This window comes from Falco punctatus (assembly GCF_963210335.1).
Source record: "Falco punctatus genome assembly, chromosome: 9".
Lineage (NCBI taxonomy): Eukaryota > Metazoa > Chordata > Aves > Falconiformes > Falconidae > Falco > Falco punctatus.
Genome location: NC_137589.1, coordinates 29,513,295 through 29,526,281, shown reverse-complemented (window position 1 = coordinate 29,526,281; position 12,987 = coordinate 29,513,295). Strand labels below are relative to the sequence as shown.

General features: G+C 40.3%; 1 protein-coding gene across 7 annotated transcripts in view; it reads left to right on the top strand.

Moving 5' to 3' along the window:
* BTRC (beta-transducin repeat containing E3 ubiquitin protein ligase) overlaps window positions 1-12,987 on the top strand; it is a 144,598-nt gene that overhangs the window by 47,038 nt on the left and 84,573 nt on the right. For 3 of the 7 annotated variants that reach the window (XM_080402399.1, XM_080402397.1, XM_080402398.1), the window contains one exon: window positions 2,849-2,956. The exons of the other annotated variants lie outside the window; for them this stretch is intronic. In XM_080402399.1, the coding sequence (XP_080258525.1) occupies window positions 2,849-2,956 (108 nt within the window). The remainder of the gene's footprint in view (window positions 1-2,848; window positions 2,957-12,987) is intronic. 7 annotated transcript variants of the gene reach the window in all.

Below are 12,987 nucleotides of genomic sequence, written 5' to 3'. Positions count from 1 at the left end.
AGCATTCCCATTTGGCTGTGGTCCAACCACCGTGCCTCTCTGTCTTTGTTTTGAAGAATCAATGTAGATTGACTTGAGTCCAGGAGAGGATTTTGTCAGTCAGCTTTCAAGTAGTGAACACTGAGGCCAGTCCCTTGTTTGTGGAGCTGACAGTACAAAAGTGAGTGTTTGATGCGTGGCTTGCTCAGTGGATGGGGATAGAGGCTGTTGAGATTTTTCAGAGATCAGGCTGTAAATGAAGTTGTTCTGTTGGGTCACTCATCTGATTTACACACAAGCTGTTTCTATTGAAGCACCTGGGGCCTTTTGTTCATGCTTGTGAATAAGCCTCTTTCAGTCACCACCAGTAATTTAGCGTCTCTGCTTCCTTCAATAGGTAAAAGGCAAGTACAGGAATGACATTTTCTCCCACTCTTGTGTGGAACTTCACACTTATTTTTTAAAATTGGTAACAGAACTGTATCAGTGATACAAATTTTATTATATACTGAGGCAGATTCGGAAGTTACTTAAGGTGTTGGTAATTTTTTACCACATACTTCCTAATTCTGGAACAATACTAAGTAGTGGGAATGCATGGGTGAGTAATGATATCTGTTGGAGGTACAGAGAGTTCTGCAGAATAGATCTCCAATGTTTTCCTTTGCTATTGTGGCAGTTTTAGAGGAAGACATTTCATTATGTTATAAGTACCCTGGCACAATGGAGTGCCCTACCTGCAGTTTGTGGTGACTCCGACTTGAGCCATAATCTCACATAAACTTTAAAGCAACATAAGCTTGCTTTTCCACTGATAAGAGTGGTCCTAATTTTTCCTGCCTCTGTGTCTTTCCATGCTTCGGTCAGTACAAGTATTTAAAGTAACTTCTTCTATGTTGTCAATCAATTTTAATGGTAATCAGTTCTTTGAGTTCATTATCACAGTATGAAAACTTGAGCCAGCACAAGGGATGGGAAGGCTTGAGAAGAGGGAATAAATGATTGGGGTAAGACTTTGATAAGTCTGAATGGGGGGAAAAAAAATTACCCTGTATTTATTTTGTATTATATTATGAATCATGGGGTGGGTAATGGTAAGCAGCTGATGCTTACCTTGTGAATTTGCTCTGCATCATCAAAGGTACCATGCTGTAGTTAATCTCCCTTGTTACTGTGATGTTCTTGGAGAGTAATAAACAACTTTGATTTAAGTAATTGTATTATTAAATTGGTGAAATGCTTGACTATAGATGTCCACTTCATGTATATATTTTTTTTCAAGGCTGATTGTCACAACAGCTTTTAATAGCTGCAGTGATACATATTGTATTACAAAGAAAAGATTGCTGGCATTTGGAAGGTTTTTGTATGTGGGAGTGTTTTTCTAGGAGGTTAGGATGGCAGACAGAATTATGGCTCAGATTTTTGTGGCTCATTATACTACGGCTGTGATTATTTTATTTTTTTTTGTCTTTGGGAGGGGCATTATTTACAAATGCATGTGATATGAAGTACTCAAGTTCTTGAGTTTTGGTATTTTTGGTGCTTTGTTTTTTTTTTTAAAAAAAGTCTTGACTTTACAAAAGTGAGGTGAGGAATTTATTTTGAGGTATCATAAACTTCTAATGAACACATTTGTATAGGTTATGTTCCCCAGCAGTTTGTAATAGTGTTTCTGGAACAGCAGTGTAAATTGCAACAAAGTACAGCAAAGAATGTGGTGATAGACAGGGTTAATCTCTCAGTGCCTGTCTGTACAGTACTAGGTTATGGATGTTGGTGATCACCTTTCTGCTCATTCAAGGATGGGTTATATACCTCTTACATACTAATTTAGTGCTAGATTGTATGAGGTTTTCTAGCCCTCTTAAGAGCAATAAGAAACAGTGGCTCAAAAGGCAGCTGTCATTTCATACCCATTCCAGCTGCCCTTTCCACTCAGATTTCCTCCCATCCCCCCTGTAAAAAAAGGGGGAGGGGGGGGAGAGATAGGATTGCAAAAAGAGTATGACTGTTTGAAATCTCTAATGTTTAATCTGTCATATCCTACAGTTTTCTTAGCTATCTGCCAGTTTAAAATATACTTGTTTTTTCCTGCCTTGCCAGTAATTAGACAAATGCAGCAGTGCTTATGGCATCAAAACCTCTGTGGCCGGTAGAGCAATTTCTATCATAATGTATCCCTAAATTTAATAGTAGTGGTGTAAAATTAACAAGCAACTCACTATGTTTCAGGGGTAATGGCTTTAATTATCAAAATGGCTAGTATTTTCCTTGATTGGCTGCTTTGGCTCCTCTTTCGTGTTTCTGTTTGGAGGAACAGAATCAATTTGTTATAATAATTGTATTTTATTTAACAAATAACAAGGCAAGCAGAAACATGAAACTCCTATAAAGTGTCACCAAGTTCCTGTTCACCTTGGCTTGCAGGTTTTCCTTTTATCCCCTTTACAGACAAAACCCAAACCTTTTCTTTCCCTGCCAGTATTAAATTTAAAGTTGTCATTTCCTTTTCTGCTTTCCTTGCAAAATTGCTTGCTTTGTGTTGTGCCTGGAGCATGGCTGTGCATGAAGAAGAGGTCTGATTAATTGGAAAGAAACTTTTTGTTACTGGAAAAGCTTGCACATTGGTGTGTGGATCAGAAATTTACTTTCTTGATCCATAGTGCCTTTTTCTTGCTACTGTGACATCTGTAAAGCTTCTGTCAGGGAAGAGACTCATCACTAGTTTGTGTTCTCTTAAAGATGTCTCAGTCTTTAAGGCCAGGTGCAGTTGTGTTGATGCCATTTGGCTAAGCCTTGAAAGTTCCTGTAATCTGTGCCATCCTGTCTCATACAGTCCCATCTCATAGTTGTCCTTTCTCTGCAGTGCTCTATGCCCAGATCTCTGTGGCTGGGCTGCTCCAGCCTGGCGGACAGCATGCCCTCACTGCGATGCCTGTATAACCCAGGGACTGGCGCACTCCCAGCTTTCCAGGTACTTTCTGTCTCTCTCCGCTCCTTTTCTTTCCATCTGTGTATGTGTACATCTCCTTCTTTACTTGCTTGCTTGACCTCCATTTATTCTACTTCATCCTGTATGCCTCGCCTATGTCATGCAGATCTCTGGTATTTAAACCCATCTTGTGTAGATTCAGGGCAGCTCAGTGCTGGGGCATTTGCATTACCTCAATATAATATAATTATTTTGTCAAAATTGGCTTGGTACCATCATCTTTTTTCCATTGGCTTTCAATTGTGTCAAAAATATACCACTTAATTGTATTTGGCAAACAGTATCCATCACACAGTCTCCAATCTGGCTATTCATGCAGTGATTCCCCTTCTATCTAAATTTTGTCTGCCACTTAGAGGACTGAGGGGGTGGGTTCATTGCCATAGTGATAACTGATGCCAGCATTTGTTTACTTCAGGTTTGTTAGCAGTAGTCTGGACATCTTGATCACAGAAAATTATTGTACAAGTAAGCTGTCAATCAAAAGGCAAATAAAGGAAACTTATTTTTTTCTTTGGTCTCAGAATTTGTTAGATCTAAGCTTTGCTCTGTCATGAGACAGGTTTCTGCCAAACAGATTGTTCAGGTGCTTCGGGTGGCCAGGGAGTCTTACAAAATGCACACGCTCTTCTGTGGGGAGAGAGAGAGGCAGCTATTGGGTGAGCATCTAGAAACCTAGACAAGGCTCTGAAGATCATTGCAAGCATTTTACGATGACATGTGCATGTAAACAGCAGAGACCGGGCAGCAGAGATGTTATTTTTATATCGGATACTCTCTCTGAGATGTGTGAGCTTAAGTGACTGAGGAACCTTAGGAGTGTCTCTATAGAGAGTGTGTTTATTGGGGCTCATGGTAGCATGAACGTTTACTTCAAGGTTTATGCTGCTGGATTACGCTACTGCTGACCAAACCTGTGGCAGAGAGTTTTGTTCACCATCATCTTGCAAAACCGAATGTAATGAGTAAGCTAGAATCTTTCTGAAATTTTCAGTCAGTTTGGTTAAAGTTAATTATCTCCTCTAAAGGACAGCATGCAAAGATTATTTTGAATTTGACTTCCTGCTTCCAGGGCTAGGAGAGTACTGTGGAAATAATCCTATCAGTCTTGGGAGGTTTAAGTGTCTTGCATCATTTTGCTGCAACTCTTTTTGCTGACCCAGCAGTAGTACTGATGGGCTCTGGAAGGTGTCCTGCCAGGCCTCCTTTGCTGAAGCAAGCTTTTAGTGGAGCTTTCTGTGGGGGAGGAGGAAGACGATTTTTTATTAGTCTAAGAGGACTCTGGAGACAACAGGCAGAGTTTAGACTCCTACTTCTAATCCTGATTTGCATAATTTGACTAAATCGGATGGGCCTCATTTTTTGGGCTTTCAGCTGTTGAATAAATCTCAGCGCTCTTTAAGCTCAGGTTTTAGAAAACCTTAGCAGGAAAACAGTTTATAAACTCAAACTGGGACTCCTTTTTTTTTTTACTTGAAATATTTTTGATTACTCTGAATAAGCATATATTACAAAGGGGAAGGGAAATTAGCCTCTTTTAGCTCAGTATGTTCTTGCCAATGATAGACATGAACAATAACTTTTCTGCTAATGCAGTGCATTGATGTCTGGGGTCAAATGAATCAGCTGCACAACCGTTCAGTGTGTGTACTGCCTTCTTGGGAGAGTAGTAGGACTTTTGACATTTACATTCCTGCAGATTTTGAGACATTTCCATGTGTGTTTAGTGACCATGGGAATTGGGGAAGTCTGCCCCATTTGCCATCTAAAATGGTATACTGGTACTCTTCACAGCATTCTGTCTGCTATGTTGAAGAATGCATTTAGTGCCAATTGAGAGAGAAACTAAACTGCCAGCAACAGCTTCTGCAGCAGCGAGTCATCCATATTTCAGTCCATTTTTGTCAATGGGCTTTGATCCTCATTAACTTGAATGGTTTGAAGAAATTTCCCCTCTCTGAGGCATGGCTTCTGCATTTTCCATTGCAGAAGTCTGCATGCGGAGTGGTTTGGAGCCTGCTTGAAGCTGTGATATTGCAATATTTCATTGTTCTTTAATGCTTTTTTTGGTATCAAATCTTCAGGAAAGCATTGAAGACTTCCTTGCAGCCCAGCAAATTTTCTCATATTATTTTCTTTTTTCTGTAGCAAGCTTGAAGTAACTGGAGAAGCATATCAATGTTCTTTGCTTGTGGCAAAAGAGAAGATGCCATCTGGAAGGCTACTTAGTCACTGCTGAATTTGTTTAGTTATTTACATGCTTACCTTCAGATGCTCAGGCAGAAATGTGGAAAGAGGCTCTTTTTGAATAGCTCGGTTAAATCCCTGCTGACTCCTCATGGGAAACATTGGCAGATATTTGATTTAGAGGTGATTCTGTTAATATGTCCAATAACTTAATTTTTCTTCTTTGTGTGTTTTTATTATTGGAGATACTTGTGTGAAAACAGGATCTTCTGGTTCATCAGCTCTGTTTGGCAGTCCTCCCACAGTGGGAAAGGTTTTAGGGCTAAACTCCTGAATGAGTGAATAAAGAGCTGGAAACGGTGGTTCTTAACAACTTTTATCTCAAACAGCTTTGCAACTGATAGTCTATTGTGTAACTGAATTTCATAGAGGTCATGTTGGAGGATGACAGCAAATTGGAACATGAACTCCTATTAAGGCACTGTGGGAAGGGGTCAAAGAGGGTATTTTGACAAGAGAAGGCGGCCAGCCATTCCATTTTCAGTGGCTTGGGTGCCAAATTTTACTGTTCTACAAAGCAACAGAAAACTAGGTTGCATGTAGATTCTCTTAATAATAAAAAAAATAAATTTATGCAGAGTATATTATTTTTGTTAGAAATACCTGCTTTGGAACTTTCCAGATGTTGCCAACAGGTGTCTGCTTTCATGACATTTTTTATTTGAATATACTTAGCCTTTTAGAATATTTTTCCGTGCAGGCTCACAAAGCTTTATTTATGTTGCTTTTAGTAGTTGCAGTTCTTTGAAAATTCTGATTTACAATTACACCCATCAAATATGCCAAGGAGATGATTGTATTAATCCTTCCAGGTTTGCAGAAGACCATAGTATTTAATTTATTTCTGTAAGCTACTGTATAAACAAGGAGACTTAAGGAGCAATTTAAAAATCTTGCTAAAGGTTATGTACCAGCGTAATCACAGAGAACAGTCCAGCTCTTCTTTTTTACCTAATTGACACCCATCACAAATACCAGCTCCAGTTTAGATTGTAAACTTTATGGGACGAGAGTCATGCTTTTACTACTTTGTCTGGACTGTAGGCACAAGTAAAAAAGTGAAGAGTTGTCTTGTCAGCTTTATTTTGCCAGAGCTGAATCTCTACTTCTGTAACAGACTCTAGTAGTCAGAGGAGGATTAACTTTTGTGGCAGAGGTAGCAGCATCTTGTTGAATACAGAGATATCTCTCAGGAATGCCAGAAATTCACATTTTGCTTTACTTGAAGTGAAGAAGGTCTTGATTATAAAGAACTACATGTCAGGGTTTGTCAGATGAGGGGGACTAACTTCTGCTTGGTTTTGCAGAAGCAAGGGGTGTCATCTTTAGTCTGGGCAGAAAGCTGTGTCCTGCTTGAGAAAAGCATGGGCAAGCTGTGCTACGCAAATGGAAGTGAACAGGAGCACCCCTGGTGCTGTGCAGTGTGGATATGATGTACGCCTCCCCTTTCTTTGGACTGAGATTGCTTTTGGAAACAGGTGAGAGCATGAAAGTTGTAAATGGGCTGTGTAGTGATGGAAGCCTGTTGCACCCGTAAGGAAGAGACAAACTAATTTCTCAATATTTTTTTTGTTCATATTTTTGTGATAGGAAGTGGAAGCTTTGTTGAAGTAGCATTGTCAGTAAATTGTTAGAAAAATGCCTTCAACCTGTTCTTACATTTTTGCCTTAAAAGTTGGCATTTTATTGTCAGGAAATACAGTGTTAATGTGACTAGTAGTATGTTATTTATGGTTATACAGGAGGTTAAAGCTAAAGTCTTGGGGTGGGCAAACTGCATGCTCAGAAATGCATTTGTAGGAAATTGTTTGGCTTTGGAGCCAATGCTTGCTGGCGTGCGTAGTGCTGTCTCTGACTGCGAGAGAGATGGGGTGTCCAGTCAACAAACTCTGTTGGTGTGGAGATGTGCCTGTCCTCGACCAAGCCTGGGTTGTATTCCCCGCTCATGCTCTCCCAGTGGCCATGTGAAATCTGCCTGTGGGCTGTTTATGGTGCGCCTCAAATGGAATCATAATTTTGGTGACTAATAGCCAGAGCATGTGGCTGCAGCACCCCCCCGGCTGGTGGCAGGCTCTCCCCTGGTTATGAATGTCGTTAGGTGGCCCCCAACTGTTTACAAGACAGCAGAGGTGAGATCTTTGATTGACAAGTCAGAAATGCATTAGATCATTCCCTCTGCCAGTCTCTGGTTCATGCTGTTAAAAATGTCAGCCTCTCCAAGTTTGAATGGCAGCCCGAGGGCCTCAGAAGCTTTTTGTTTTCTGAGATGGAAACACAAATTGGATGTGTGCCTGAGCGCTTCATCCTGGGCTGTAATTTCATCTTTTAGCTAAGAACCACAAGGTACATGAGCAAAGCACCCTGTAAACAATAATACTGGGGAAAAAAATAAACAAGGTCGTGTTTCTGGTACGTTGATCCACTGGTGTCCTGACCTCTATCACGTTGAACATCTCCACTCTGATTGCTGTTCCCTTTGGCATTACAATGAGAGGAGAGAGACTGACACGGGAGGCAAAGATTTAAAGTTGCAGTGTTGTTGCACATTCCTTGTATTGGCTATGAAATATTGAACTGCCACAATGTGACACCTGGTTTTTTAAGCAAAGTTTCTTGTTGGAGGTGTTAGGCAGCAGTTGCTCCTGTTTCTCCTCATCTTACCACCTGGCAGGAGCAATTATAAAGGCATGAGAGGGGACATGAGAAGGAGCAGAAATGAAGCCAAATTAATTGCGTAATTTTTGCACTTGACTCCAGTCCCTGTCTGTGGTTCAGACTTTTGGGAGCTATGCTGTAGGATGACCATGAGGGTTATCCTAGCTGGGGATTTATTTTTTTTTTTAAATAAAGTAAATGCCCAGTGACTACAGAACAGCTTTGTTAGGCATATTTAGTGTTTATCCCCCTTTAAATCTAATGGCCTTTTCTGGCTGGTGGCATAACCTGTGCTGTTGCTCGGTGATGCTGGGAAGCCCACTGTACTCTGAGAGTCCCCAGCTTGTGCTGTAATAATCACAGCTCTCAGGTAAGATGCTTCCTTCCTTTCAGGTGGCAAAGAAGTCCTTCTCTGTGGATCAGTGGAGATGGTTTGGGTTTTTTTTGGTAGAATGATTTAAATTTGGTGTTTATTCTGCACCTGTACTGATCGTCAGAAGTTGCACATGCTTTTTATTAGTTCTTCAGTCTGAGTATCAAGAAGTATGACAGCATCTGTCACTGAGAAACACCACCCCACTATGCCCTGCATGATGATTAATTTAAACTGCATTCTAGCTAAAAGCCCTCCCCCCCCCCCCCCCCCCCTTTTAGCTTCTGCATTAATGGTCTCATTACTATGAAATGTGCTCTTCCTGGTAAGGAGAGGGCAAGGTCTTTAGCACACTGGCATTAGTTTGGCTGGTTAGTTTAAAAAAAATTATACAAAACTCATCCGAGTTTTCTTTCCTCCCTTGTTAGAAGTCAGAAAGGTGTATCAAGCCGTAGTGACAAATGGCATATGCAGCGCCACACCGAAGGCGTACAGGTATTTTTAAAGCTAGCTCCAGTTCCTCAGGATTGTGAACATCTGCTTGGAGGTATTGTAGAGCTCCACAACGCACTAATTGAATTACTCTTTTTCTGGAGTTGCAGGCTGTGCTAATTGAATTAGAATCAGGCAGTGCGGGTGCGCGCACGCGCTCAGCGCGCACGTGCGCGGGGGCGGGGCGGGGCGGCGGGCGCGGGCATCCCGCGTACTGTGCTGCCCTCCGACGGCCGCGGCCGGTACTGCGGGCCGGCTGCCGCCCCTTGCTGCATGCCTTGCGTTTCCTAATGGCACTTCTGTGACTTTTCCCTGGGCTTCCGAAGTCTAATCTTATTCGTTCTTGCTTTATATGGAGAAAGGAGGCATCGGGCATACCTCGCTGCGGTCCCCTTGAAGCAGTTATAAATGTTTGTGTGCCGCGCACCGGCGTAGTCCACTATAAATCACTTGACTGGGTTATCGCTTTGAGTGTGGTAGCTAGGTGGGCAGTGTTTCTGAGGGAGCCAGTTGCACAAGATCAGGTTTGCCTATTTCTGCAGAACTGGTACAGAGCTAATACCACATTAATTTGAAAATTAAAATATGAAATTTTACCACAGATTTGGAGAAGTCGTGAAGTACTTTATCATCTAGCATGTAAGCCAACATTAGAATTCAGTGACTTCTGGTAAATATAACATGTGGAGGTAGTTCAGAATAACTTTAAAGGCGTACATGGATATGGAGAACAAAATGAATTATTTCTTCTTTGAAATCAGATATTTGTGTGACCACGTGCAAATTTCAGGAAGACCAACCCCAAACACTCAGAGTAGAAATGCACTTGCTAAATCTTAAAATTCATAGCTCGAAGAGATACTTTGCTGTACTGTCAGGTGGATTTCTTTTTATTTCCTCTGCTTTCTATTGGCTACTAATCATATAGTGCACAAAAATAGTCAGATATTCTCTATCCTGTATTCTTTCTTCTGTAGGCAGTGAAATTACTCAGTTTTCCATACAATTCCAGCCATTTCCACTCAGCTTTCTGTATGTTTGGTAGATCATCCTCATAAACTGTATCAGAGATAAGATGGTATTTATTTTGCTTCAGTGGTTTTTCCTTGGGTTTTGCTACTTTTCAAATAGATGAAAATAATTTACTAGAATGCTCTGCAAACTAAGTAAAATTAAACTATGCTTGTCAAAATACATAACCAGTACTCCATGATGTGCGTGATTCTTTTTTATTATGTTTGTAGACTTGCCCTGTGTCTGGTGATGTTAAACAGGGCTTCTAATTGGCACTGAGAATTAGCAAAGTGCTGCTATACACAGAACTTGGGAATTTTCAGTTTCATTGAAATTTGTTTAACAACCTGCTGCCCCAAAAATAGAATGCAGATTTTTTTTTTTTAAATGTATGAAATAGATTTGTGTTGCTTTTAGAGGAGAATTCCCAAACAAATTTATCCATTAAATTTGTTTTGATTTTACTTACTTTTGTAGTTTTTTCTCTTTTGCATATTTATATTTATATATAAATAAAGTATTAAAAACAATAACATCAGATTGTCAGCCTTCTTGACTCCCTTTCCTAGTAGTCTGGTAGACTGCTTCTAGCAGCCATTGCTGATGAAATATCCAAGTAACTCATTGGGTTTGCCCAAATGTTTATTTGGGGTTCATGTTTAGTTCTTAACTGACTGAATATAATTTGGTACCATTGTGGAATTTTCTAAATTGTGCCTGTATATCGTAAGATCAACCATCGGCTTTTTGCCAATCTTCTACAAAAATCATTGTGATTTATTCTCTCAAAATACAACCATATATCCAGCAAACAAAGGAAGCAACTCTTCATTCAGCCAATAAAGCTGCATACATTTTTACTCTTTCAGGAATATGCCTTGCTCTTCTATCACATACTCAGAGTAATAAGCTGTGCAGCAACCTTTTGATGTAGGTAATAACATTTGACCTTGCAAGAGAGTATGCTCCCTTGTGCAAATGAAGACAACTAACACATTGATGTTTTGTGATGTTCTTAATTAAAAAAAATAATAATAATTGGCGTGTAGCATAGGACACCTACATACAGTGCCTTCTTTTGGTAGAAGTCAGAAGTGAAGATGGTCATGTTGGGGGGATTGGCGTTATCACCTTTAAAATAATGTGAGGGTGAGTTCTGTGCTGCCTTAATAAGCTGTAAGTGGGAAAGAATCCATTCCATCCAGTGTATAAAGTGCTTTTAAAAACAATCTATTTCTAGAACCTAAATTGTCCTGGGACCAGCTCTTGATATAAAAATTCATAGAAACCTGTTTTTCTGAGTGTGGTAACTTCTTGCCATAGTGCTGTAGTGTTAGAATTCACATTGGCCAGGTTGTTCTGTAAATTAAACAGTGACAGCTTCCCTCGGGGGAACAGCCAATGTATTTATGATGATGTGCTGATTACACAAAATACACTGCAAGCAGAAAACAGCTGCAGAGAACAAACCTCTTAAAAGAATACAATTACAAATAGCACCCTCAGTATTTCTAGTGGTGAAAGTAAAATACAGCATGCTAATGCAGGCTTCTAGTTTGCTTCCAAAGAAGACAAGAGATCTATGAAGAAGAGGCTGAAGTATGGTTGGATGCACACGCAGTGCCAATACGGAGTGGCATATAATCGCTTTCTGAAGGTGAAGGGCAAGAACATACCTCAGGCCTGCTTTTTAGCTGTCCTTGTTTCTTGAAATTTCTGTGATTGTAGTTCCAGCAGCACTGGCCAGTGGGCCATCGGGGCTCTCTGGTTTTTGGCATTTTGACCACTGTGGTTCATTCCCTCTGCCCTGGTTAAAAACTGAGATGTGGTGAGTTGACTAATAAATAGTTTGTGCTACCAGTCTGTTACGAAAGAGTTTGTAGGAGCTGGGGGGGGGCGGGGAAGAGAGAAAGTGTCCCTGGTTCCAAACTGATCTTTCTTCTGCTGCTAATTGTTTGTTTTGAGGGAACTTTTAGAAATAAATCTGAATTGTTTTTTTCCTGGACTGCAGTGTTTCAATTTTAAAAGGTCTTTGATGTTTATGTGTATGGCAAAGACTTGTACAGGCCGGTTTAGGATATGGCAATAAAACTTGAAACAAAATGTTACTGGACTGGAATTGCTTTGTGTTCTGTGGCTGTATGCAAGAAAAAAGTTTAGAGAGAAAACTAAGTTAAAGAGAAAAGATGGCGGTAAGAAGTGCTACAGTGGGATTTTGTGTAAGGGGTTGTTGAAAATTAGGAGAATGTGGTGGTGGCAGCTCCCACAGCTGCTAATGCCTCACTTTGCAGGGCTTGAAAACAACAAAATCTCCAAAACTCCAAAGCACAATCTTTTTATGTCTGAGATGAGCTGTCACACTTTAATCGTTAAAATGCAACACTTATGGCTATGTCACGTATGTATATGGGAGAGTTCAAGTACCAAGAATGCCCTTTCCATCCACTTTTTGATAGTCATTGATAGGTAAGTACAAAGCCTTTTAAAAGTCTGGGATTTCTTGTGTTTGGTGTCTTTGTTATGTTCCAAGACCAGTATCAATAAAACATGTTTCAGATACTGGGCAAGAAATCATCTGCTTAAAACTAAGAAATGTTGCCCTTTCAACATACAGATCTGATTTAAAGCAGATGAGGAACGACATTGGCACTCTAATTTGGAAGGTCTTAAATTCACTTGCTTACGAAGAAGAATCAGGCTTTCCATCTATGGATTGCTGGCATGTACTAATAGACTGTTACTCATCTGTCTGTATTTTCTTTAAATTGTTTTTGAGCCTCCCTGTGTTGTCCTGCTCTGCTGACATGTATCCCATGTGGCAAGAGGGAGTTTTGTATAATCACCCTGCTTTAATCAATAGAATAATTGATAAACCAGATAAGATTTAAACTGATTACCTCCCCGAGTAGAACTCCCTGAGGGCCTTGGACTCTCTTAATTTTGACATGTATGTTGTGTACCCTGTGGATGAAGTGCAGTTTGAATTATCTGTTTTTATTTGCTTAATGACGGGGAGGGTGTTAAAGTCAAATGTTTAATTAACCCAGCAATGGGCTGCGCTGTCACTTACACACACATCCAGCTGATTGAGATATCTCACCGAGAATACTGAATAGGAATGATAATGTGGCACTGAGACGGAAGATTGCTTTTTCAATCCATTTGCTGGGTCACTGCTTTGAATGTCTTATTGGATGAAAGGCATTCAGCCTGGAAAAAAAAAAAAAAGCAT